The sequence below is a fragment of the Peromyscus leucopus genome, chromosome 14, assembly GCF_004664715.2.
Source record: "Peromyscus leucopus breed LL Stock chromosome 14, UCI_PerLeu_2.1, whole genome shotgun sequence".
Lineage (NCBI taxonomy): Eukaryota > Metazoa > Chordata > Mammalia > Rodentia > Cricetidae > Peromyscus > Peromyscus leucopus.
Genome location: NC_051075.1, coordinates 37454822 through 37481982, shown reverse-complemented (window position 1 = coordinate 37481982; position 27161 = coordinate 37454822). Strand labels below are relative to the sequence as shown.

The following is a 27161-nucleotide window of genomic DNA, read 5'->3' as shown; positions in this document are numbered from 1 at the left end:
GGACTCTCAGGAGGGTACCCCATATCCCAGGCTGCTGAGACACGTCTGCAGCGCAGTGTCCTAGCTCGCGCGCTCCGCCTCATTGTTCCACCGCCCGCCCAGAGCCCGCCAGCATCCGAATAAGCCCTTGCCCCAGAGAGCAGACTGGGGCTCCACCTGCTCCAGATCGACCCTTTGCCCCTCTTCGCCCGCAACCACAGCTCTAGACCACCTTCTGAGCCAAGCTTCTAACCTATCTCAAGGGCGGAGCCCAGAGCTCAGAGTCCACAGGGTGCTGTCCAAATGCTGGGAGGAGGCGGCTCGCAGGGAACGGGAAGGAGCCGCAGGCCAGGCCTGCACCAGGCTCCGCACTGGTGACAGCGCGATTCCTCCCAGCAGTGAGCAGTCTGCAGAGGCAGGCGCTCGGCAGCAGAAAACACAGGGCCAGACCCTCTGAAGGCTGCACAAGTTACCGATTGCTACTCACCCCAACTGTTTCTGTCCCTGCGGCTCTTGGCCATGGCGGTCCTTGGGCTGGTGGTGGCGAGGTGCTGTCACTGCGCTTGTGGTCGTCTCCAGGGCCGCAGGTTGCTGGCAGTAAGAGGCTCTGTGCCCGCTCTGGGCGCAGTTCGCTCAGACTCTGAGGATGTTGCTGTGGCGCTGGTGGGAAGGACCGGGGAGGAAAAGGGAGGAGAAAGCGGATGAACCAAGCTCAGCATCACCAGCTGGAGTTCACACAAATACCAGCGTCACACCCTCTGTACCTTGGCCCACCCCTAATCTGTGAAGACAGCGAGAGACTATATACTGCAACATTTTCAGCGCGCGCGCGCGCGCGCGCGCACACACACACACACACAAACAGCACCCCAGCACACACTCATAGAATTTAAAAGCATTATCTTTTAAACATAAACAGAAGCACATAAACCATCATTATTCTGGCTGCTCCAACACATGCTAGCAACACCTGGACAAATTAAAGTGCTCTGCATTATCCCCCAGGCATCTTTTTAAGTTTTCATTTTAGAAGGTCATATTTTAAAATGTACACTTGTATTGTTGTAAATGTACACTAAGCAAGTCTGAGTCTTATAATTAGGCTAATTTAGATCAAAGTAAGCTCGAGATTAACTGTAATCTGTAACTGCTCAGTGTCTAATGGAACATCTCAAAGTTGCAAAGACAGTCTGAAGTTATATATAGTCTGACAGCAAACATCTGAAGAAAAAACAGGCTCCATCGTCAGGGTGTACAGGATGCTTCGGCAGCTATAAAGGTCGCAGCAAATTTCAAGGAAAATGCAACAAATACTAAAACATATTCTTACTTTAAAAAAAGTTTCTGCCTCTCTGCCCAAACGTCGGTGTGGTCAGGATCCTGTAGACCCACCCCTTCACACTCTGACCACTAGATCCTTGCATCCCATTCACCTCCTCAGTTTGTCCTGTTCACACTCTACTGATCCACACGATGCCAGCCTCTCAATGGCCAGACCCATGGTCTCTACTTAGGGCATGTTACAATAACTCCTCACTTTCATAGAAGCCATTTTCCCTCTTAGTGAAGTAATTTATGGGTAAATACTATGAAATTGGACATCACAAAAAAGCCTTCAGTAAATGACTGCACGTATAGTATGTCTTCAACTGTTCCCCAAGGACGTTTTACCTAATGATTTCAGTAATCCTGGCATTCTTGTCTGAATTACATTTATATTAATTATTTTAAATGGGAATTTAAAAATAATTCTATAATTTCTTTTACAGTTTACAGTTAGACGTTCTATCAAACACACACACACACACACACACACACACACACACACACACACTTTTATATATTGAGCAACACTAGGGTGGTTTGAATGAGGTATCTCCCAAGTATCTTGAGCATTTGAATGCTCTGTCTTCAGTTGGTGGCACTGTTTCGGTAGGTTTACCAGATGTGGCCTTGCTGGAGGGAGTATGTCACTAAGGGCAGGTTCTGAGAGCCTGCTTGATGCTTGCAGTTGGAAATGTGAGCCTTAGCTATTCCTACCACCCTGCCTGCCTGCTGCCATGCTTCCCAGCCTAGGTGGTAATGGACCCTTATCCCTCTAGAACTGAAGCCCAAAACAAACCCTTCCTTTAAGTTGCCTTAAAAATTTAATTATTTTTAAATTCCCATTTAAAATAATTAATATAAATGTAATTCAGACAAGAATGCCAGGTCATTGTCTTAGTTAGGGTATCTGTTGTTACGATGAAACACCATGACCAAAAAGCAGGTTGGGGAGGAAAGGGCTTATTTGGCTGACTCTTCCACATCACTCAATGTTCTTTATCAAAGGAAGTCAGGACAGGAACTCAAACAGGGTGGGAACCTGGAGGCAGGAGCTGATGCAGAAGCCATGGAGGGGAGCTGCTTACTGCTTGCTCCCTATGGCTTGCTTAGCCTGCTTTCTTATAGAACTAACCCAGAACCAAGGATGGCACCACACACAATGGGCTGGGTCCTCCCTCACTGATCATTAATTAAGAAAATGCCCTACAGCCAGATCATATGGAGGCATCTTCTCAGTTGAGGCTCCCTCCTTTGAGTTAACTCTAGCTTGTGACAAGTTGACATAAAACTAGCCAGCATCGTCATGGTGTTGTGTCACAGCAACAACAACAAAAAAGAACTATAGATTCATGGACTCTTTAAAGACGGTTCATTGCCATCCTTCCTTCCTTTTTAAGAGTGCATGTATATGTGTGCAGATGTCCGTGCTTGTAGAGGTCAGAGGAGGATGCCCAGGGTCCTGCTCTGTCACTCTCTGCCTTACTCAATCGAGACGGAGTCTCTCATTAGCCCTGGAGCTCACCAACTACCCTAGGCCGGCTGTTAGCAAGGGCCAAAGCTCCTGCTGTCTCTCCCCTACCTAGCACGGGATTATAGGCACCAGCGCTATACTTGGCTTTTACATGACAGAGATCTGAACTCGGGTCATCAAATGTGCACAGCAAGTGCTCTTATCCACTGAGCCATCTCTTCAGTCCTCCCGTTCTTTTCAATGTTGGAAATTCCCTAGATTTGCCCTAAGGAGCTTCTTTGAGTCGGCTCCTGTGTTTGTAACATTTGCTTCATCTGCAAATGTTAGGCACTTCCCGGTTTGGGGCACAAGGAAATGTTTCAGGATTCCCTCCTCTTGCCCTGCCTCAGGACTAGGAGGAGGCATTTCTCTGGGCACTCTGGGCTCCTTTCAGGCTGTGCTCCTGCTGCTGGGGTGTCACTGTTTCTGGATTCTGTCAGTAGGCGTTTCTGGAATACTTATCTACAAAAGGATATTGCTACACTGCCCTGGTTGGCCTTGAACCCCTAGTTTTCCTGATCACAACTCCTGAGTGATCCATTATAAGCATGTGCTACTGTCATGCCTGGCTGTATTGTATTGTATTGTATTGTACTGTACTGTACTGTATTGTATTGTATTGTATTTTGAGGCAGGGTTTCACTCTGCAGCCCTGGATGTCCTGAAACTTGCTCTGTTGTAGACCACACCGGCCTCTGACTCAGACATCTGCCTGCCTCTGCCCCCTGAGTGCTGGGATTAAACATGTGCACAACCATCCCTGGCCTCTGGCTTTTATTTATTTTTAACCATTAACTTAATAAACCCCAAGGAAATACTTTAAACCACATGAAAATAAACATAAAAAGTTATTTGTTATGTTTGTGTGGGGGTTATAACTGTAAAACACCAGAAGCAGGTGAAATGCCCACACATTGAGGAGTGGTTGAATAAAATGTGATCTATCTGCACAATGCACTATTATGAGTCTTTAAAAAATTCAGTTGGTCATTATCAACTGTCAAAATTAATTTCCACCCATTTAAGTGGAAGATGGATCAAATAATAATATAACCTCCCATAAAATAGAAAATGCTATAAAATAATGTTTCTATTTATCTATGCAATGAACATGGTAAAAATAACTCAGAAGGCACTGAGACAGGTTGCTGATGGGAGGTAGGCAGGAGAATGGAAATGGCAGGAAGGGCTGTGGGTACTCACATTCCCCACGCATAGCTTGTGTACATAATTCTCTTACAGCCATGACAGTTTCACAGTCTCCAAAATAAATAAGTGAACTAACCAGGATGTGGACGGAATTATTTTTAGCATTTTGGCCAGGATCAAGTACAACGTGGAAGGAACTAAAGTCCAGCTGCCAAACTCCATCTAAAACACAAGTGGAGGCCACCACGTGGTTCAGGGTGGAAAGGTGCTTGCTGCCAAGCCTCACAGCCTGGGTTCAGTCCTCGAACCTACACGGTAGAAGAAAAGAACTACCTCCAGCAACGTATCCTCTGACCTCTATACATCCTCTCCTACAAACACTAAGTAAATGTAAAAATTAATCAAAACACAAAGAGAGTCAACTTAAGCCAACACTTGGGAGGAAAGAGGATTTCAAGCCCAAGGCTAGTCTTGAATAAGTAAGTTCAGGGCCAAAGTGAGCTACATAATGAGAACCTGAAGAAAAAAAAAAGTTAAACCAACAGGAACTAAATACAAGAATTGCACTCTTTTGTTGTTCTGTTTGCTTAGCACACATGGTTAGAAATTATGTGTGCACTAGGATTAAAGAGATGTAAAGCACATAATGACAGAGATAGAGTTACCTAAGGTTAAGAAAACAGGAGGGGGAGAATAGAATGAACTCTGAGACACTGAATTGTAATATGACATAATAAAAATACAATAATCTGAAATTTTAAGTAGCTAAACTTAAGATGTTTCGTATGTCTCAAGTGAACCAAATGGCTAGTAGGACATGAAATGATGACATTTTCACTCATTCCAGAAATGCAAAACCACATGATACCACTTCACATCTGGAGTGACTATAACCAAGAGAGGCAATAGAAGGCACTGACGAGTGTGTAGAAAAACTAACACCTTCACACACCACAGGTGAAAATATAAAATGCTGCAGCAACATGAGAAAGGAGTCCGGTCCTTCTGCAAACTAAACACAGGATGACTGTGTGACTCGGCAATTCTCCGCCTAGGTGTGTAGCCCAAAGAAATGACAGTGGCAGTCCACACAGAGACTCGTACAGCAATGTTAGTGTTAATAATATGAAAAAGTAGACACAACTCACCTCCACAGGCTCACAGAAAGTGGCACTCTTAGGAGGTGTGGCCTTGTTGGAGGAAGTGTGTCAGTGGGGTGGGTTTTGGGGTTCAGATAGTCAAGCCAGGCCCAGTGTCACTCTCTTTCCCTGCTGCCTGCTGATTCCCATGCAGAACTCTCAGCTCCTCTCCAGCACCGCGTCTGCCTGCACACTGCCATGCATCCCACCATGATGACAATGGACCAAACCTCTGGGCTGTAACCCAGCCCAAACTAAATGTTTTCCTTTATAAGAGTTGTCGTGGTCATGGTGTCTCTTCACAGGAATAAAACCCTAACTAAGACTGTTGTGGGATATTTGTTTACACTGTGTGAAGATGTGTCTGTCTTTGGCCTCACCTGCCTAAGGCACCTGATTGGTTTAATAAAGAGTTGAATGGTCAATAGCTAGGCAGGTGAGAAGAGACAGGACTTCTGGGCAGAGAGAGGAACTCAAGAGGGTCAGAATCTGGTAAAGTGGGGGACACAGTGAGACACATAGGGAGTCAGATGTACAGAATGGAAGAGATGTATGTAAATGTAAAAAGCCATGTAGAAAGAAGGTAGATTAGCAGAAACAGGTTAATTTAAGTTTTAAGAGCTTAGCTAAAGACCAAGCTTTCATAATTATTAATAAGTCTCTGCGTTGTTATTTGGGGACTGGTGGTCCAAAGCCTGACAAGAAAGACTAGCTACATAAGACACAACTCAGATGCCAAATGACTAATGGGTAAACAAATGTAGTCTATCCATATGATGGAATACTATGTCATAAGGAAGAAGTACTGATACATGCTACAACATGAATCAACTCTGAGGTAAAGCTTTTGCATCTCTAACATCTTATATAACCTGTTTTCTACTCTGTATCCTCAATTTTCCTTCTATTGGTCCTTTCTCACATTCATTTTACCTTATCGTAAATAAAATCCTCCCTATGCCAGGAGTTTTTCTATCACTGATGCCCAAACTTAATGCTTCCCTCCATATTAAAGAGTCTATGATATACCATTTATGTTATAGAGTCTATAATAAGCAAATTTAAAGAGGCATTTGTATCGATCAACATGCTTTTACATGTATCTCAAAAAGGCTTAAATAAAACAGGACATTACTCTCAAATGAAAATTTGTTTGGAGACAGGTTGACCCTGGCTAATTCATCAGCTCAACATGCCATGGATTATACTAGTTAGGGGTGAACTGGGCTGCTGTAAAACAATCCTCGTGGCTTAAGTAGAAAAGTATCCCCTCTCCTGGAACAACACGAGCACTGAACATGGTGCCTTCAAAGGAAGATCAAGATTTGTACTTTCTTTCATCCTTTTCTTGGGGCTTCCATCATATGATCCAGGCTACTTGTTCTAGCTTGAGCATTAACATTATTATTCTAGCTAATGTGAGTATTAAGGGCTCCAGATAGAGTTCCTCCCTTTGTGGAACAATAACTAAGCCCAGCGTGTAGAGACAAAATTACAAATAATAAGTTAGAAGGACAAAAACTCTCCAATAATTATTAGGAATAATCTAAAAGCAATGAGACTTCTAATCCTTGGTTCACAAGCCCATGAATTCTGATCATGGGTTACATATGACAAAATATGAATATTGGGTTAATTTGTATGCCATATCTTCACGGAGACCACATCTCAGTCAGCAGACAACCCCCCCCCCCCCGCTATATCAAATTAGCCATTTCTGACTCACAGGTGCGAGGCCAAGCACCTAACTCCAAAGGCAGGACTGTACTGGCACACTGCGTTCTTAGCAAACTCAGCTTCTTGTCCAAAGACAGTGATACATGGAGACGAAACAAGGTGTTCTACGAGCCCCCGGGTTATGACACCAGAAGGAGTTTATGGACAGGGAATGCAAACTCTGTGCAGTATGTGTCTGTTTCTGTGGAGGCCTTTCCCATCAAAATAGAAACCATCTAGTACAATCAGATGGCTGGCTGATCTAGGCACCAATATCAGACTGGAGTCGCTGTACTGACCTCTGCTAAAGCCAGCTAAACACTCCATAGTGACAATACTGAATTACACCTGGCAAACAGACTTCCACACTGTTAAGTCTATTTAGCTTAAGTTCTTATTGCCGTCTGGGGCGACTAAGCAGCACTACAGTGGCTGAAAGACTGGCTGGCTGACATCTAGGGCAGACCACCTTGGAGAATCACTCACTTCTCAGGGTGGAAATCCTCAGGTGGGGGGTCATACAGTTCACAAATATTTTCATGTTCTGTGTAATTCTAATAACCCACCCATCATCATACCTTACCTACCAACTTCCTTAATTTTAATCCTCTTTCTAAGTCACTGACCAAAGTATTACCTAATGTGCATAAATCAATACTGATTCATACCTCAGGCCAATTCTCCTTCCTAACGAAAAGGTCAATGAAATGTACTATCAACGTTGTACCCACTGGGAGAATCTCTCTTCACTGTCATTCCTCTTTGTGGGTCAGGGCCATAAATCAGCAGCAAGCTACTTCACATTGGTGCTAACACAGAATGCTGACTATTCATAAACCAGGTCTGCACACGTTCTCCCTCCACTAAATGACCCTGAGCCAGAATATGTAAGTAAAAGAAAAGGGGTGTGGCGTGGGCAGACACCATGGAAGCTTGTTAGAAATTTACCTGTGCTTCCAGAGAGTGCCACGCTTTTCCAGTATGTACTATTCCGTTTAACAATCAAATTCTGATGCCTGCATTTGTAATTAAGTAAACTAGATAACACACAGTTCCTAAGGACCAGTTTATGTCACAAAGCCACTTAGTACCCCATAGTCTGGTGTTAAATATCTACCAAATGCTTGGTAATAAGCCAGGAGTCGGCTTTCAGTAATATAGTCATCACAGATCGGGCATGTTCATATTCCAGAAGCCTAGGTAGCATCCTTAGTGCTGCAATTCTCATTTGGGGTTTGCAAGAAACTCCGTATCATATTTGTGTTCACCATCAGGTCTGCTGAGCCCTAAAGGCCAAGTATCAGGACACTGCATGGCAAAGCACAGGTCATCAGCCAGGTGTTACATCGTTCGAGGTCCCAAGTAAACTGGTAGTTATGTGTTACGAGAGAAAGGACCACAGAGCAGCGAATGTAGTACATTGTCTTCAAAATCCAAACAGGACAGCTGAGCACATCAAGTCATCCTCTGAGATGGATACATTTCACTGATGTGCTAGGACCACGTGGATTTATGTTTCACCCTCTGGTATAAGGGTAATTTGTTTTTGTTTTGTTTTAAGGAATGAGTTAAAATACTTTTGCTCAGTTTGGTCCCAGACTCCTAGGCTCATGGATCTCCTGTCTTAAGTCCTAAATGGCCATGACGATATGTGCCAGATCACATCTGCCTTAATGGTCTTTCTAAGGTATATAGGATAATAGATACTTCCTGTTCCTCAGGCCCTATTTTTATAATGGAATCAAAATAATAAACTGCCACGATGTTCTTCTAGATAGTAAGGAGACAAAGATCAGTCTACAATCACACTGTGTCACTGAGCAGAAAAGGTAGAACAGTGACGTGCTAACACAGCCCCAGGAAAGCAAAGTGCTTCAGATTATCCTTGTTGAACAGGAACTGAAAAAGATACATTCTGGGCTTTAAGTAAGCAGCCATGCTCAGGCTACCAAGTTTATATTTATTAGCTCTAGAAAAGGTTCTAAATGCAGTATTTCAGATTAATTGACTGTTCATGTTTGTGTGTGGTGTACATGTGTGCACATGTACAGGTAAGCTTTTCTATGTTTGCTCACTTATGTGTATGTATGTGGAGGCCAGGGATTGACCATTTCTTGCTCAATTGCTTCTCTGCCTTTTTATTTTGTTGAGGCAAGGTCTCTCACTGAACCCCAAGTTCAGTTTCAACTAGACCGGCTGGCCAGCAAACCCCTGAGATCCTCTTGTCTCTGCCTCCCTGGTGCTGGAGTTACGGGTAATGCCACCATGCCTGGCTTTCAGATAATGCTGGGGACCTGAACTAAGGGTGTGATTATTCGATCAGCAAGTTCTTTACCTATAGATACATTTCCCCTGAAACTGGTGAATTTTTTTCCTAATTCACAAACATCTCCAAAGCTAATTTGTCTTTTAGGGGTGGTTTGGAAGTGTTCACCAAAGTTCATATGCTGGAAACTTAATCCCTATTGTGACCATGTCAAAAGATGGGCCCTTTAAGGGATGATTAGCTCATGAAGGCTGGGTCCACTTAAATTCTTTAATGATGAGTTTCCCTCATCTATTCATTTCACTAGCAAGTTCTTGTCCAGCTGCCTTCTGCTAAGTGATGATAGACCCAGAGGTTCTGTCAGACACCAACGCCTTGATATTGGACTGTACAGCCTTCAGAACTAGGAGAGGAATTCTCAGTCTGTGGTATTTTGTTATACCAACAAAAAATGGACCAAGACACCACTGAATGTCCCCAACAGATGTGCTAAAAGAGAAAGACCTCTGTCTCTCAGATTTAAAAAAATTTATTTTTTAGATTTTACTTAATGTGTATCTTGCCTACATGTATGGTGCCTGTAAGGGTCAGAAGAGAGTGTTGGATCCCCTGGAATGGAAGTATATATGGTGTGTGGTGATATACTGTGTCCCCCAATATATTGTGCACTCTTAATAAAGCTTATCTGAGGATCAGAGGAAAAAGCCATCTACTATATTAAACATAGAAGTCAGGCAATGGTAGCACATGCCTTTAATCCTAACATTCAGGAGGCAGAGATCCATCCGGATCTCTGTGAGTTCAAGGCCACACTGGGGAACAGAGCCAGGCATGGTGACACAAGCCTTTAATCTCAGCACTAACCCAGAGGTCTGGAAGTCTGTACAGACAGACAGGAAGTGATGCAGCTGGGCGGAGAGAGGAAGTGAGATGCAGAACAGAAAGGCATATAGGCTTGGGTATGCAAGGAGTAGGTCTCTTTGACTGAGGATTTCCAAGTGGCTTCTTTCTGTTTTTCTGATCTCTCAGTTTTTACCCCAATATCTGGCTCCAGGTTTTTTATTAATAAGACCATTTAGCAATTTGTCTTACAATGGTGACCACCATGTGGGTGCTGGAAAACAAACCTGGGTCCTCTGAAAGAGCAGCAAGTGCTCTTATCCTCTGAGCCATCCCTCTAGCAACCCCTCTCAGATTTTTAAGGAATGCACTAATGTCTTTCAGATCTTTAACAGTGACACTAAACTAATTTCCCAAGTAATAAGGTTTAATTGATTTACTACTTTACGCCCAGGGGTCACACTGGTCCTACCAGTCCTACAAGTTCACATCCCAGGGTTGACATTCACAAGCCTCTTGCAGCGTTTCCTCTGTGCAGTGTGCCCATTCTCACATACACTCTGTAAACTGGAAAGCAACCTCAGCACTTATGAGCTTCTTCTAGCCCTTTCATGAAAGACATCTGCTTTCTTCAACCTCTACTGAGATCACTGGAATTCTGCTACGTTACACTCATGCTTCAGGGAATGTTGTTCAGGCTACTACCCTCTAAACTGTGAGAATTTCACATTCCTCAATTCTTATTCTCCCGGGTGAAAGGTCACATGTCTCTCTGGAAATAGCCTCAGGAAAGGACCAATCATTGTATGTAGCCATAGGCAACATCCTTCCTCAAGGAAACCTGCCTTCCACCCTTTAATTAAAGGATTCCAGGTTTACGAACTGGCTTACCATCATAGGTTAGATAATGTTCTGTATCTCTATTATAGTGACCAGTTCCTTTTCTGCTCACCATTTCTGTAACTCTTCTACTCACATATATTAAGTAGCAATTAGGCAGGCCACTGGTTTCATTCATTTCAGAGATCTGAGGATCAAGAGGCCACCACTGTAATCCCTTGTGATCCCTTCTTTTTGAGGGTTATCAACAGTAACTGTACTCAGCATGCCTTTGAGAGTTCGTCTTCTGGTCTCTCCAAAGATCTCCCTGTGTTACTGTGGCAACATCATCTCTAACCTACTGAGGACAGTCACCAGAGAAGTTGGCAAGCATCTCTCTGCTCCCCTTCACTCAGGGTTGGTTGGGTAACTTCTGTGGGCCCTCCCAGGGGAGCTGTGCACAAAGCATAGCTGTACAGGACAGACACAGGACAGTGTATCAGTCTTCTTTCTGTCACTGCGACAAACAGTTGACAAAAACAACAGAAAACTTAACTCAGAGGTTATGAGCCACAGTCAACCGGCTCCATCGTGTTGATTGTGTTCTGAGGGAAGGGATCATGGCAGAAGAACCTGCTGAAGCAAAGCTGCTCACCTCATGGCAGCCAGGAAGGACCGAGAAACAGAGTAGGAAGTTGGGCACAAAAAATACCCTTCAAAGGCATGTTCCCAGTGATCCTCTTCCTCCAATGAGACTCCACCCTCTACAGTTTCCAACACCCTAAAAAGTCCATTCAAATTTTGATACTCTCAATGAATCAATCCATCAGCTGAGTCAGAGCCCTCAGAAACCTATCATCTTCCAGTGACTGGACCTACCAGCTATGAAGAAAACCTTACACACCTAAGCATTTGGAGGCACATGTCCTATCTAAAACAAAGTGCAATACTTCCATCTTCCTGAACCTACAGAGTCCTTCCTTTACAATAGACGAGGGAAATTCTGACACTTCCATATAGATACTGTAAGTCACTGTCATGGTCTGGATGAAAATGGCCCCCATAAGCCCATATATTTTAACATCTGGTCCGCAGCTGGCAGAACTGTTTGGGAAGGATTAGGAAGTATGGCCCTGTTGGAGAAGGTGTGTCCCTAAGGGTAGGCTTTCAGGTTTCCAAAGACAACTATGATTCCCAGTGACTGCTCTTTCTGCCTGGCTGTTGTGGATCAAGATGCAAGCTCTCAGCTGCCTTTCACCCCACCATCATGAACTCTAATGTTCTGAGACTGTAAGCCAAACTCAATCCTTTCTTTAGTCTTTCTTGCCTTGGTCATGGTTTTTGATCATAGCAATAAAAAAGTAAGACAGCCTTATTAAGCAGGAGCTTCAACTGACCCATGTGGAAGGGCTTCCAGATGCTCAGTCAACACAGACATCTCAATTCTAGGCAAGTATTTGGCAAGACTCTGTAACATCTTCAAGTATATGAACTCTTCCATCCAAGACCAGGCTAGAACTTCTCCATCTGGGCTATGCAAAAACTCTAACCCACGGTCAAGACTTTGATCCTGACTTCTATCTGCTCAAATGCCCTGGCACAAGGTTCCAGACCTTCCCCTCGCCTAACAGACACAGATCTTGGAGTTACTGAGTTTGCAACTCTGTAGCTCTTGCAGTCAGGCCCCAGCCTTGATCCTTAGCCATTGGTGGCTGACAGTTATAAGAGACAATAGAATTCTTCACAGCTATCAAAAAAAAAAAAAATCTTTGGAGTGTCTACGTATACTTTAAGTACAGAACTCAAGTCTCTCAGTCTCCACCCTGGGCCCCACACACCGTGTGTGTGTGTGTGTGTGTGTGTGTGTGTGTGTGTGTGTGTGTTGCAGACATGTAAGTGCATGCACCCATGCAGAGATCAGAAGCAGTAAGACCACACTAATGGCATTACAGTTTTAGGAACCGTTATTATCATTACCAGCTGAGTGCTGGGGATGCAGCGCTGATGCCATGCCCTCGGCTGGCACTCCAGCTCATGTCACTACTAATGCCGTGTGGGTTACTCCACACTATGGAGCATCACTGCTTCATTTTCCTCTGCAGGTTTTAGTAGTTCACCACCAGATATGTAGCACCCCCGAGTGCAATCTCGAAGGTCTTTTTTTTCTGAGACTATTTCCAGCTCATATAATTTTACCAATCAGGATTTAGAGAGGAAAAAAAGACATAAAGAGAAACTAATAAAAGAACTTCTCATAAAAGTAAAGACAGGTTAGGGAAATCAAGAAGTCAGTGTCCCACCTTCCCTGGGTGGATACTTGAACCAGGGACCTGTTGCTCCATCTTGGTGGCACCTGCGTGTGACATGGAGCTTCTCCAGTGCCCCTCTCATCCTCCAGTGTCTGCACATAAGCAACGCAACAGCTGGGCCACTGATGTCCACCTACCACCCCTAGCAAACAGCTTGGTGTACTAGCATTTCTGAAACTACAGTATGACAGCCCCTGCGGGGAGAGGGTGCCCTTGCCTTGCTTCATTTGTTGGTTAAAGTAACTTCTTCCAAGCAGCCACCTTCTCCGGGCCCCTGGAGTACAGGAATGCTGAGGGTGGCTGTGCAATCACGACTCCGTCCTAATCCCTGAGCCGATGTGTTTGTGAGAGGAGGAATTTCCACAGGGCTAATTTAAGGGGAGTCGGGGGCCCCATGGCCCTGTGCTGGGAAGTTTTAAATTACTGACTTTGTATAATCTGTTTGCTAGGGTGGAGGACAGAGTCTCAAGGCCTTGACTGAAGTTTGCAGATGTGTTTCTGTGACCCTGATGTGAGTGTGGGGATGGGAGTTGTTTAATGAGATGTCTGGAGCCTTTTTATACAGACATTTCAATTAAATTATATATCTCTGTGTGTGTGTGTGTGTGTGTGTGTGTGTGTGTGTATAAAATAAACACATACACACACACACACACACACACACACCACACACCACACACATATTAAGCAGGCATAGTGAAGGGCTGGTAAAATGGCTCAGTGGTTAAGAGCACGTGCTGACCTTGTAAAGTACCATGGTTCAACTCCCAGTACACAACTGGCTGTAACTCCAGTTCCAGGGATCAACCCTCTTCTGGCCTCCCTGGGCACTGGGCTTGCACATGATATATATATGTGTGTATGTGTGTGTGTGTGTGTGTGTGTGTGTGTGTGTGTGTGTGTGTAAAACATTCATACACTTACATACATACATACACAAACACACACACACAAATAAATAAAAATCTTTTGGGTGGTGGTGGTGCATGCCTTTAATCCTAGTACTCGGGAGACAGAGCCAGTCGGATCTCTGTGAGTTGGAGGACAGCCTGGGCTACAGAGTGACATCCAGGACAGGCACCAAAACTACACAGAAAAACCCTGTCTCAAAAAAAGAAGAAAAAAATCTTTTAAAAAATAGGAAGGCATAGTGATACATCCTGAGATAAAAGGAGATCTTGCTGGAATCCTGTAAGAAATATAATTGGACCAGAAGTGGTAGTGCACACATTTAAACCCAGCACTAGGAATTTGTGCTGTGAATTTGAGGCCAGCCTGGTCTACATAACAAGTTTCAGGACAGCCAGAGGTGTATGTGTGTGTGTGTATGTATGTATGTATGTATGTATAGATAGATAGACAGACAGACACATATATATAGAGAGAGAGGGAGGGAGGGAGGGAGGGAGGGAGGAAGAGAGAGAGAGAGAGAGAGAGAGAGAGAGAGAGAGAGAGAGAGCGCGAGCGAGAGAGCACGCACGCACTTGTCTCCAAAGAGGGGCGGGTAGCTGTAAGACAGGGCCATAGCCAGGCACCATGGCCTCTTCTGCTCACAATTCTTGTCCATGTGATATAAAGGCAACCTTTGGGTATCCTTCCAAACATTTTACCTGTTACAAAGTGAAGATAAGGAACAGCAGGAGATTGTAATTTGTTTTCTTCTCTTAGCTACTGAATTTTCAGACAGAACAATTTGTGAGCCAAATATAGAAAAGGAAACCCCTTTTCCAATCCCAATATATTCCCCTAAACCACCCCCTGGTTAAAATAGTAGAAACAGCTTCTTACCATGTCCAAAGATAATTCCAGCTGCATTATCTGTGAACCACTTTCATATCTTCTGAAAACTTACATTACAGTGACCAGATCTGAATTCTAAACGAAGTCCATGTTCTAGTGCTAGCCAGGATAAACTATAAGAACCACCCTATACTTTGAAAATATGGTTTTCTCCTTAACAGACTTCTCCTTATAACAAGTAACAGAAAGAATGATTTAATATCAACTATCTAAAAATTCAGATCATAATTGTCACAATGTCTTCTGACAACTGATCAATTTGTTAGATTGATATCTAACAACTACAAGGAGCTATTTGTTTAATCATATAAAAATACTGCAGCTGTGCACACCTTTGATCCCAGAAAACAGAAAGTAGAGGCAGCTGGTCCTCTGTGAGTTTCAGGCCAGCCAGGACTACACAGTGAAACCCTGTCTCAAACAGCCCAGGGTGGAGCCAGGGAGGGGTGGGTAGAGATGTTACATTGCTAAAATCTGTATGTTCTAAGATAGTGTAGCCCTGGCTGGCCTGAGCTCACTCTGTAGACCAGGCTGGCTTTGGAACTAACAGAGCTCTGCCTGCTTCTGCTTCCTGAGTGCTGGGGTTAAAGGCATGCACCACCACATTCAACAGCCTAATTTTAGCATTTTATTAAGCCAGTTTTGCTTGGATAATAAATTTGAACCTTAGCTACATAAAACGTAAAACATTCCAAGGCCTTGGTTTTTGTTGTCATTTAGTCTTGGCTAAAATTCAAGTTGACTTTAGGATCACCAATCACAAGCAGCACGTTACTGAAGAAGATTAAGAGAGGGCAGCATTACAAGCAGACAGTAAAACACCACCGTTTGCTACATGGAACAGAGAAAGAGCTGGAAACACGGAGGTGAGACACTCAGCCTGTACAGGCCCTTGCCTCCACCAGATGGCCTCAGCTTGATCTACATGGTTGAAAGACAGAATCGACTCCCACAAGTTGTCCTCCAACCTACACACACACACACACACACACACACACACACATACACACACAGGCATTAGCACTGCCCCCCACCAAAAAAAATAAATTCTATCAAAAATAAAATTTTTCAAAGCTGGAAAACATTTTCATGTCAAGGATTATACGCGCGCGCACACACACACACACACACACACACACACACACATATATTAGTTTTGGATGAGATACTTAAGTCATGTTTCATGTTTCTTCTCATTCCATATCTTGTCATTATAAAACTGAGCAATTTGTAGGAGTTCTTTCAATGTTAGCTTCAATGATTTACTGTTATATAACTTTTAACCTTGAAATTATATGCATAATTGTTTAATATACAAACTAAACCTATTCATAGTTTGTTCATAAGTAAATTGAATTTAAATTTCTTTACCAAACAACCTTTATCACTGATCTTATTAAAATTAACTCAGCTAGCTCTGAAAAAGAAAATCTTTAAAATTCCTTTTGAGTTAGTATAAAGCAAATGTTTTCCTATTTGCATCATCTGTGGTACAAGTAAAATAATGATTATTGCAGACACTGTTTTAACCACCACTCGGGATCTTGGCTTCCTGGGATATCCGCTTCATGGTTGATGGTCGAAGCATATGGATCTGCCATTACTGGCCACGTACAACATCTCCACTTGTGACTTCAAACTCTTTATTACCTAATTCATTTTAAATATTGTGTTTCAAAATATAATACACTTAAAGGGTTGTCACAGGGTATTTATTCTTGTCTCAGACTGGTTATTTGGAGTTTCCACTTTGTGACAGCTTAGGAGAGAAACTTTTCTGAGGCCTTAGCATCAGGGATGATCAACTTGTTCATCTTTATTTCAAAAACAAACAAAAAAAAAATCCACTATCAAACCTTCTGCTTTTTTTTTTTTTTTTGGTTGCATTGTTCTGGTTTCCTGTTTCCCCCCTTTCAAATTTCACGCAGTTTCCTCTCACTTATTCTTATCTTGTGTAAAAATAAGTATCTTGTGTGAGCCGATCAAACTCTCTATGGGATAACGTAGACATAAATAAGGACAAATACATTTCATGCTAGAGAAAGGATCAATGCTCCCCTTTTGACCCTGACCGTTGAGGGCTGCTTTCCCATCACCCTCCAATTTTACACCCTCCAAGTTAACCTGATTATGCTGGGGACAGTCTGGTGGAGGGCCCTCAACCCATGAATGCCCCTCAACCCATGAATGCCCCTCAACCCATGAATGCCCCTCAACCCATGAATGCCCCACAACGGCCCTAGTCTCAGAGTGGGTAAGGGTGGGTTTGACTACATGACCAACATAAATCCATGACAGTAAACAAGTACTAAGATACCAATTGAACATTTGAAGCGATTTTGAGTCATCGAAGCCAAAAGTATGTGCCCACCAAAACAAGTGCCAAGAAGCTTTGAAAGACAGAACTGTTCTTCAGCAATTTTTTTTCGAGGCAGCACACACACAGGCTTTGTCCCTGGAGCATGTAAGCCGGGGCTTTACTTACGTTCCCTAAATAAGTGCCCTTTGTGTGTGGAACACAAGAAAATGCATATATTCCCTGTTCTGGTAAGGTGTTAATTTAATTTCTTCATTTATTGACTATAAGAAGCACATTTCTCAAAAACAGAATTGGATTGTGTCTGGAGCCACACACCATCTGAAACTTGTTGTAATTTTCCAGCCATTAAACATACAGTAGCCAATTATCAACCTGGTTTTTCCAATTTTTCTTAAATTTTTCTTTAATTTTATGTTTTGCCTGCATGTATGTCTGTACACCATGTGTGTGCCTGGTGCCTGCAGAGGCCAGAAGAGGGCGTCGGATTCCTGACTTACAGTTACAGACAGCTGTGAGTCTGTGTAGGTGCTGGGAATCAACACAAGTCCTCTCTCTGTAGAGCAGCCGGTGTTTTTAAGCACTGAGCCATCTCTTCAGTCCTTATCTGGTTTTTCTACTGAAAATCTCTGCAGGACTCTAGAAATAACTTTACCCATCTACCTAAAGATGGTATCTTAATTTCAACCTTCAGAACAAGACTGGAACTCAACAGACTGTGAAACATTAACCAAACCACTTCTCTTGATTCCTGTTCAACATTCTGTGGATTGTTAAGCATTTCAAAAAACTCTTTCGTTTGATGAGCCTCTTTACAAAAAAGCTTTACAAACATTTCCCGGGTGCCAAATGCAAAAACCTCATCTTCTTCCAACTACAGATAAGGACACTGAGATGTTGCCAAGTATTCCTTGTCCCAGATCACCTACGTGGGAAGTGTTGGAGCCAGAACCAGACCCAGAGCCCGAGCTTTCTTTTAGCATCTCCAGAACTCCTGGTCCCAATTATAATTGCATCACAGCGGTGGTGCCCAGAGACCACCGGAACTTCGTAGGAACTGGGGGTTTTCAGAAATGGGTCGGAAAACCCGGGTGGAAGACAGGTTGTGCAGGTAGGTGTGCGGTCCAGCCTCAGAACCGGTACCACGGGGAACAACAGTCTGTAAAACAGGAAGGTGCAGTCGGGTGTGCCGGCGTTTAGTTAACCCGGCACTCCCCCACCTCCTGCCCGGGCGGCCTCAGTTTACCTTGACGGCTGTAGAACTAGGAAGGCAGCGCTCCCGCGGCCTGCATCCAAGCCCTCCTCCTCCTCCTCTCGTCCCCGCGGGCAACCGGACGAATCCCGGCCAGGCCTGGGCGGGTCAGAAGCCGCACGAACGCCCCCGGGCGCCCCGCAAGGCGCTGGGAGGCGGAGCGCGACGGCGACGAGGGTGTCGTGCGCTCGGCGGGCCTCAGGGCGGCACTCTGGGCCTGCGGCCTGCGCTCTCGGGCGGGCCGGCTCGATCCACGCCGGCCGCGAACGTGTCTCCCGGTGACGCAGCCGCGGGTGGGGAACGTGGTGCGGCGGCGGCGGCGGCGGCGGCGACTGTGCGCACGGCCGACTTCGAGCGGACGCGGGTCTCCGGCGCGGTGTTCGTCCGGGAACGAGCGGCCCTTCGCGTGCGGACGGCTCGGGGCCCGGCGGGGCCGGGGAAGGCCCGGAGGCCGCCGGGGTCGCGGCCCGTGACGCCCCCGCGCTCGCTCCCTCGCTCGCTCGCTCTCGCGGGTGCAGGCGCAGCGGCGCGCCGAGGCTCCATGTTGGGAAGCGCCGCGCGCCCTCGTTAGCGGGATCCGGGCGCCGCGGGCAGAGAGCCCCGGGCTGGGCGCCGCGAAGATGGAGGCCCCGCTGCGGCCTGGCGCCGACATCCTGAGGCGGAACCCGCAGCACGACTACGAGCTGGTGCAGAGGGTCGGCAGCGGCACCTACGGGGACGTGTACAAGGTGAGGCCCGGGCCCCGGCCTGCGAGCGTGCGGCGCCCCCCCGGGATGCGCCGGACCGCAGCGTCCGGCCAGGAAGCGGCCCGGACCCCCGCGGCACCGTTCCGAGCACCCTGGGTTCCCCACCGCTTCTAACGCTGCCGACGGGCAGGGAAAGGGCTAACCGCACCTTCCAAACCGCGGCTGGGCTTTTTTGTGGTTTTTGTTTTTAAAAAGGCGTATTGTTTGGTATTGAAGTTACTCGGAAGGATGTTCTGGTGTCAGCGCGGAAAAAAAAAAAATGCTTCGCGGAAGGCGGTAGACGGGAGAGAATATTGCAAATCCAGACACTTGTAGTCTCAGTTATTGTTATGGATGAACTTGACATAAAAAGCACTGTGGAACCTGGGTGTAAATTGTGAACTGTAAGCCGTCTGGTTCTGGAGTAGAACGATAGGTGTGTGAACGTGACGGCCTGTAGGAAGATGTTTTTAGGGGCTAGTGAGATGGCTCAGCAGGAAAAGGCGCTTGCTGCCAAGCCTTCCGATCCCAGATCGGTCCTCGGGTCCTCCCGGTGGAAGCAAGTGGTCCTCTGACCTCTACACGCATGCCCCCCACCCCACACTCATTCACACACTCACACACTCACACACACACACACACTCACACACAAACCCAATAAATAAGTAAAATGCAATTAAATTTAAACAAATTTAAGGATGTTTTTCACCTGGCAGAAGTTTAAGCATTTTTGCCTGGTTGGTAATAAGAAATAAAACTTAATGGGTTTCCCTACTCCAGCAATTCGCTTTTCGGGATTTATAGCATTCCATAACCCTGAGTAGATAAGAGCTGCTATCATTTTAGTGCACTCTTATATTAAAATAAATAGTAATTTGTAATTTGCCATTACAAAAACAACAGCAAAAGCCACGCCGTTGCAAAGCACATCAGATTCTTAAGTCAGCTATGTTCAGAAGGAAAAGATTGTCCAGGATTCTCTTATGGCTTTTGTTCTTTGTCCCCAAAGGACAGACTTACTGCAAGCAGTTCCTTATGGGTATTAAGAAAAAGTTTCTTTTTGCAGCAGCTTGATATTTTGACCTATGTATCAGTCTGTTCCAAAAAGCAATCTACATATATAGCCCAAATGGCTTGTTTCAGGACCCATCGCTTGGCTCCACTGAGGTATGTTGACTTGCTCAGGTGGTCCAATGCAAGGAGAACATCTCTTTTCTCTACTTGGTTCTGAGTGATTTTGTTAGGAGTACCTGGGGGTGGCATCAGGATACCACTAGCACTGATTCTGAGGTGAGGGCTCTCTGGTGAGGTTGTTTACCACCATAAAAACCAGCACTTGAGTCTAACCAGACAGTGTTCCAGATACTGGGCTGCTCCACCAGTGAGCGCAGCCCCAACGCTGGCCTTGAATACCTCGGATGCAAAGTGCACAGTTATAAAGGACTCTCCTTCCTTATGTAAATTGGAGTAGTCAGTGCATCCTCAGTTATCTGGGCATTTAGGAAACGCTTGCTCTTTAAGAAACAGAAACTCCTGTTTGCTTTCTCAGTCCCATCCTAAACCATCTTTGTCTTATGATTCACTGTAAGTTAGGCCAGTTCTGTTCATGTAATTATACAATACTCTAAATTCTAGTTCTTGCTTCACACACTGCCCCCCCACACACACACTACAGAAATTTAAAGGGAATATTTTCTTCCAAAGGATCTTGCCAAGACCTCCACGGTTTTCTTTACAGAGGACCAGAGCAGCTCTCTGGAAGGACTGTATTCTTGCCTGTGGAGAGCAGAGTTTGTGGTAAAAGGACAGCTGACTGCCTGCTTCTTCTCCAGCTGCTTCCTGGCCCTGCAGCTCCCTTTTACACCGGACAATCAGAGGCGAAATACTTCCCACCTCAGCCTCCCACCTTTCCCAGCCAAGCTCACATCATATGTATTCTCCTCACACGCTAGGCCAGCCTCGGAGTCTCAAACGGCCTTTAGACATTCATGTGGCCTGCCTTCTGTTTGGTTTTGTTCTAATTACCCGGGATCACCTCCCTCCCCCATTCTCCACCTGTTACCACTGTTGCTGTCCAGGAAAGCCATACTCCATTCTATAAGCCCCAGCCCCTCCCTGACCTCCAGCCTCACCCACCACTCTCCTCTCCCTTTCTGCTCTGACCACACCGGCTTGCTCGCTGTTCCTTAAATGATAAACATCTTCCCACTTTGGAGTCTTTGTTCTTGCTGCTTCCTCTGCTCAGCATCTTTTCCCAGACAGTAAGTGTCTTGTTTCCTTCCTTTTAGAATACCTGACCATCTCTGTACTTACTGCTGGCAGACACAGGGTGTTACTTCTTTTGTCTGTTTTGGTCCAGTGAAATACTTCACGGACACAGAACACCCCACCCCACCCCCCACCCCCGTTTTGTTGTATCTTAACACCTAGAATTAGGCTGGGCATAGAGAGTACATGGTCCCTGGAAGGTTGACAGGGGAAGACAAAGGAATAAATGACTCCAGGTGAGTCTGTCATGGAGTTGTCTGAGCACTGAATTTGACACCACAACAGTGTGTGTACAGTTCTCTGTATCCTGCACTGCTCTTTGTGGTAGCTACATCTCTGTTTTTATTACAAATCTCAATAACTTGTGTTCCCTGGGAAAACATCTCTGAAAAGCTGTTTCATGGCATATTTATTGTCAGTGATCTAAGTCCTGTGGAATTTTGTGAGTTTATACTTATTCCTTCATATGCCTAGAACATGAAACTGTGGAATTTTTTAAGGCAGAGTGATTGTATTTTGATTGTGTATTTTTAAGAAACTGAAAATCCTAGGGAGCTTTAAAAGTGTTTTCCATTCCTGATACAAACTAGTAAAATAATCACGGTGAAAAATAATGTAGTCCCTTCCACCACTTACCTGACCTAGGTTCTTTTTATACCTGCACTATATTATGAACTAATAACTTTAAAAGGCCCTGAGATTCTTTGTGAATTATTTTCACACCCGGCAAACACACAGGGTTTGTTGGAACCTCCGGTCTTTCCTAGAACTCCCTAAGAGGTGCACACTCCATCCTAAATGGCTCTTCTCTGCTGAAAGAAAAGGAATGTAAGATTGAGCTAAATGCAGGAAATCTTTGTGGACAGAGCAGGAAGTGGTGGCGGGGCAATCCCAGAAGAGAAGAAGAATGTGGTGGATGGGACGAAGGACTGAGTTCCGTCGAGGCAGATCCTGTTTGTAAAATTTAACACTTGCTAACAGGAAGGGGAACTCTGAAGATAAGTGTCTCCTACCTTCTGTCCACAGATGATTTGGGCACACTGAGCGGTCGGCGGGTCATTATCATGATTCACAGCCAGCAGCCGGAGCTGTTCTACCATTTTGTACCAAAATTGCTTCCAGTTTAGTTTCCAGAGAATTCTAAGATCTTTCCACCTTTTGGAGGATGTAAATTTAGAGTAGGGCACCAAGGTGCCTCTTTTAAACTCTTATTCTTTGATTGATCATCTAAGTGTGACATGTTTAGTTCCAGGACGACTGTACAATAGCAAACAGAACGATTCTTGGGAAATATTTGTTTAATGATATTAATGGTAGTAAATTGTCTGGATATAATAATAAATACTGCTAATAATATAGGGTTTCCCCCCAGGCCTTTTAAGTGTTTTTAAATGAATCTGTTTCTGACTTACATTGTTTTGTGATGCCAGCCATGATATAGCATGTGCTTGGAATGACCAACAGTTTTCTTTAAAATTGCTGTTTTTAAAAGGACCCATTGAATGAATCTCTGAGTTTCACATTAGTTATTTCCAATTTTTAAGATTCTTTTGCCATTACAAATGACATAATTTGCATAGAAATCTTTTGTCATACAGTCTTACCATTTCTGTGGGTTCTTCTGGAGTTAGATGTGTTAGAGCTGCAGTAATGAATCTCTCTTTTATTCAAGGCCTCCCTTTCTCTCCTGCCAGCCCACAGTCAGGATTCTGGACTGGCTTTAGGCATTGGAAACCTATGCTAGGATCCATTGTAAAGAAGCAGCTTAGTGCCTCCCAGCACTGGATAGTGGTAGAGAGTGCCGACCTGTGCTGAGGTCTAGAGATGCATGCCTGAGGAAGAGAAAGCGAACTATCAGGAGGAGTGTGTCATTCGCCAGGAAAGGAGACATGCAATAATTGATAAGTGCCATGACAGATATGGAAGAAATACTCAACCCTGTCTTCAGTAGGGATGGGGCAGGGTAGTCAGCTGAGGAAGATTAACAGAAGAGTCAGAAACTGGAGTTCTGGGGTTGTTATCGTTGTTGTTTATGCAGATTGGTTATTAGCTTGACAAGATAGGAAAAGAAATTTCAGATTGTGGGACTACTATGTGCAAGCACCTAGGAACCTAGGGACTGGGGGAAGCCCTGATGAGTCTTGATGGGTATGCATCCTCCCAGGTCCCTTGCATCACGCCTTCCAGAAGAGCTGGTAACGGAGGGCAGAAAAAGACAGAATGGCAGATCTTGTATGCTGCCGAGATGGAATTTGTATCTTTTTCTGTAGTCTGAAGAAGTATTTTAGGAGGAAGTTTTCCTTGGTATAACGGTAGATAATACAGAGTGGTTGATGTAAGTTTGGATGCTGGTATAGGAGACCAAAGAGTGATGGATTTGAGTTCAGATTTATACGCTGGTTTCTTAAAAACACACGTGATCTGTAAGAGAAAGAGAAGGTAATTGGTGGCATTTAAGTGTTTTGTTTGTTTGCTTTTGTTTGTCTTGGGTGACAGTTTTGTTACTGTTAACAGGAAATACAAATTTTGTGGGATCTGAATTTGGGTTTGGGTTTGGCCGTCAGACATTGTGTAAGTGACTGTGTCTCTTGGATAGGAGGAAATGGGGTTCCAGCCCTGGGAGCTCTGAACTGGGGATACAGGTTTAGGAGTCATCTTGGTGCGTGTGATGTGTAGTGAGGTCACCCAGGAAGTGTTTAGGAGAGCCAAGGAGACTCTCCTTAGCGAGGGCGCAGAAGAAACAGTACACGGCTGGTGTCAGAAGAAACAGGGCCCAAGGAGGTCCTTTCCTGCTTCCAGCTGCCCTGATTGTAATGAGGAAACATGGCGGTCTTCCAATTATTACTATTATTATTTTATTAATAATTTTTATTAAATTTCAATTATAATAATAGCTATTATTATTATTGAAACCACATGAAAACAGTGACCTTACATGTACCACTGTATCAGTTAGCCTAGCGTGGTGCCAGCACACAGTATCTGCTCAATAAAGAGTTTGTTGTTGTTGTTGTTGTTGTTGGTTTTTTGTTTTTTTTGTTGTTGTTGTTGTTGTTTTGGTTTCTTGAGACAGGGTCTCTCTGAGTAGCCCTGGCTGTCCTGGAACTCACTCTGTAGACCAGGCTGGCCTTGAACTCAAAGATCTGCCTGCCTCTGCCTCTCAAGTGCTGGGACTAAAGGCGTCCGCCGCCGCCGCCGCCGCCGCCGCCACCACCACCACCACCACCACCACCCACCCACCCTATAAATAGATCTTGAAGAAGAGAGCAGTGTAGTCGTCATGGAAAGCCACGGGTTTGTTAAGAATGGAGGTGTGGGGCCGTTAAGATGGCTCAGCAAATAAAGGCTCCTGCTGCCAAACCTGAGGAGCTGAGTCTGAGCCCAGGACCCACTCGGTGGATGACTAGAGGCAGCTCCTCCAGTGAGTGTCAGCCCGTTTTCCCCGAGATGGTTCGAGTGAGGCACATTGATTGATGAGGAACAGTGATGGAGAGCTGGGAGAGCAAGGTGAAGGGGATGCTTCTACAGGTTTCTGTAGGGTCCCTTATAGAACAGACACTGCCCTTGGGCACGTCAAGTGAACAAGGTAAGGATTGCCACCGTCATGGAACTGATATTCTAGCATGCAGGAGAGAGACAATAAGTGTGTGTTATGTTGGAGCCACTAAAGATGAAGAGGAAGAAATAAGCGAACAGGGGATCTGGAATGCCTGGGAGGGATGCAGGAGGCAGGTGGAGGAATCAGCAGCATCGTCACGATCAGCTTCATTGAGATGCTCAGATTTGAGCAAATCCTCGGAGTGAGGGAGTTAGCCAAGTGCTCATCTGAGGACTCAGGGCTGGGAGATACGGCTCTGCTCTGTTGACTCACCTGAGTCTGGTTCCACAGCTAAATTGTGAGCTCCGGGGCCAGCACTGGAGCTAAGACAGAAACTGCCATCTTACAACTTTTGGGGAAGAACTACAAGTTATTGTAATTAATATAAATATTTCATGTTGTTAAATAAAGTTCACTAGTTGCATGACCAAATCTTGTGTTACTCTTTGAAGCCTGATTTTGTAGGCAAAGACAGGTCTTAGTCTTTTCTTAGTCCTGCTCTTTGTGTATTCTCTAATCTTTACATCTAATAAAGCCTGTCAGTGTACCTAATGGCCTCAACCCTGAAGTTAAGAGAGAATGGGACATGATTAAAGTGTGTTCTCTTGGTGTCCTGGGTGGCTACATTGAAGAGAACGTTGGTTTTCACATTGGAGTTAGAGGGTAACTTGGAAGTAAGGCTAACAGTAAGAGATGAAGGAATGCACTTCCAAAATCTCATCCTAAATTACATTTTTCTTAAGCTGCGATACCTTATTGAAAGCTTTTAAAGTAGAGCTTATATTACATAGTCTGTTACTATGAAAATAAAACATGTTTTGTTGAGATGAAGTGTTATAACTGTTTACTATTTTATAAGTCATCTGGTTAAGATCTTACTTAGTATTTATTTTTATTACAGTTCTGAAATAAGTATGTTTTAAAACTGTCTGAAAAAAAAAAAAAAAACATGGTTCCAATGATGGGTGTGAGTCTCTGAACCCTAGCTGGGAGCAAATTATTTCAAAACGTCTTTCTGCTTGCCTAGAAATGTGAAAGCTAGGAAAGAAATCTTTCAAGTATTTCAGCATGGAGAAGATAGATGTGAGATGGATGGTCATCAGCGTGGGGACACAGATTCTACAACTACATGTCACCCCAGCCTTGCACAGAGCTACTTCCTTTTTTACACAAGTCAAGCATTTTTTCTTTGAGCATTTCCAGTGGTTTTGATGAAGATATGTAGGATAGAATGCAGGTTAGCTGATTTTTTTTCCCTCAGTTTTGCTTTCAAAAATTAAGTTTCACTTCTAAACTTTAAATTGTGGTTTTGGGCCAAGCACACATGAAAAGAAAGATGAAGCCTGTTAAAAGTGATACTTGTGTTTTCAGGGCTTCCTTAGCGATTTGAAAACTTCCCCAACACCAGGTAAACCAGAGCAAAGCACTTGCTCTTGGGGCTTTGGACCATTTTCACTGTTTGTGCATTTTAGAGTACTTTTAGAAGGCTTTTGCTTCCTGATTTTGCAAAGTACTAGTTAAAGTGAAGAAAGTGCATGACCTTTGAAAAGGGCAAAAATGTATGGCTGATGTAACTATTTCTCTTGAATATCACTATCTCTCCGGGAGATTTTCAGATGTCTGATGGCCGGGTCTATCCTCACAGGTGTTTGAGCTCATGAATCATAGTAGCCCCCACCTTCCAACATTTTTTAAAAATAAAATCGGATTACAGTGACTAAGAGTGACTAATGTTTGCATAACCCTCCAGGACATTATTTGTTTCGCGAAGTAATCCTGTGAAGTAGGTGGGACAGACGTGTTTTCATCCCTCTTTTACTCAGGAAAGAAACTGGTCTCTGCCCTGTTGGTAGATGGCACACTCTTAGGACTTGAACCTGGATCTCCTAGTCTTGGAGTTTCTGCTTTTTGTCTTTATCCCAGGTTTCCTGGAAACTGCACCTTTTCATTCATTAGTTAACATTTAAATCCACGGCCCTGCACACACTGCCTGGTACATGATAAGCTCTATACAAATTGTGGTGAGGCTTGGCAGGCTCCCTCCCCCGCTGAGAGGTGTAGGGTTTTATGGACTAATGTTTGATTATGCACATAAGCACCAGTTTGTAAAAGCACTTCCTCCTGGATTTTCTGTGGTTATCTCTCACC

At 44.5% G+C, this 27161-nt stretch overlaps 3 protein-coding genes across 6 annotated transcripts in view; 1 reads left to right on the top strand and 2 right to left on the bottom strand.

Moving 5' to 3' along the window:
• Window positions 1-771, bottom strand: part of Atl1 (atlastin GTPase 1) — a 64662-nt gene extending 63891 nt beyond the window's left edge. Inside the window, exon 1 of one of the 2 annotated variants that reach the window (XM_037210590.1) lies at window positions 467-771. In XM_037210590.1, the coding sequence (XP_037066485.1) occupies window positions 467-500 (34 nt within the window). In that variant the 5' untranslated portion in view covers window positions 501-771. The remainder of the gene's footprint in view (window positions 1-466) is intronic. The other variant, XM_028858645.2, reaches the window with a different exon arrangement.
• LOC119088983 (serine/arginine repetitive matrix protein 1-like) lies at window positions 553-19097 on the bottom strand. The gene is made up of 2 exons (XM_037210592.1): window positions 18417-19097; window positions 553-639 (listed from the first exon to the last, which is right to left on the bottom strand). The coding sequence occupies exon 1, from the start codon at window positions 19072-19074 to the stop codon at window positions 18433-18435; it is 642 nt and encodes a 213-aa protein (XP_037066487.1). The 5' UTR covers window positions 19075-19097; the 3' UTR covers window positions 553-639; window positions 18417-18432.
• Map4k5 (mitogen-activated protein kinase kinase kinase kinase 5) overlaps window positions 18610-27161 on the top strand; it is a 97160-nt gene continuing 88608 nt past the window's right edge. For 2 of the 3 annotated variants that reach the window (XM_037210589.1, XM_037210588.1), the window contains exon 1: window positions 19027-19150. In XM_037210589.1, the coding sequence (XP_037066484.1) occupies window positions 19043-19150 (108 nt within the window). In that variant the 5' untranslated portion in view covers window positions 19027-19042. Of the gene's footprint in view, window positions 19151-27161 lie in introns of all 3 variants that reach the window. The other variant, XM_028858632.1, reaches the window with a different exon arrangement.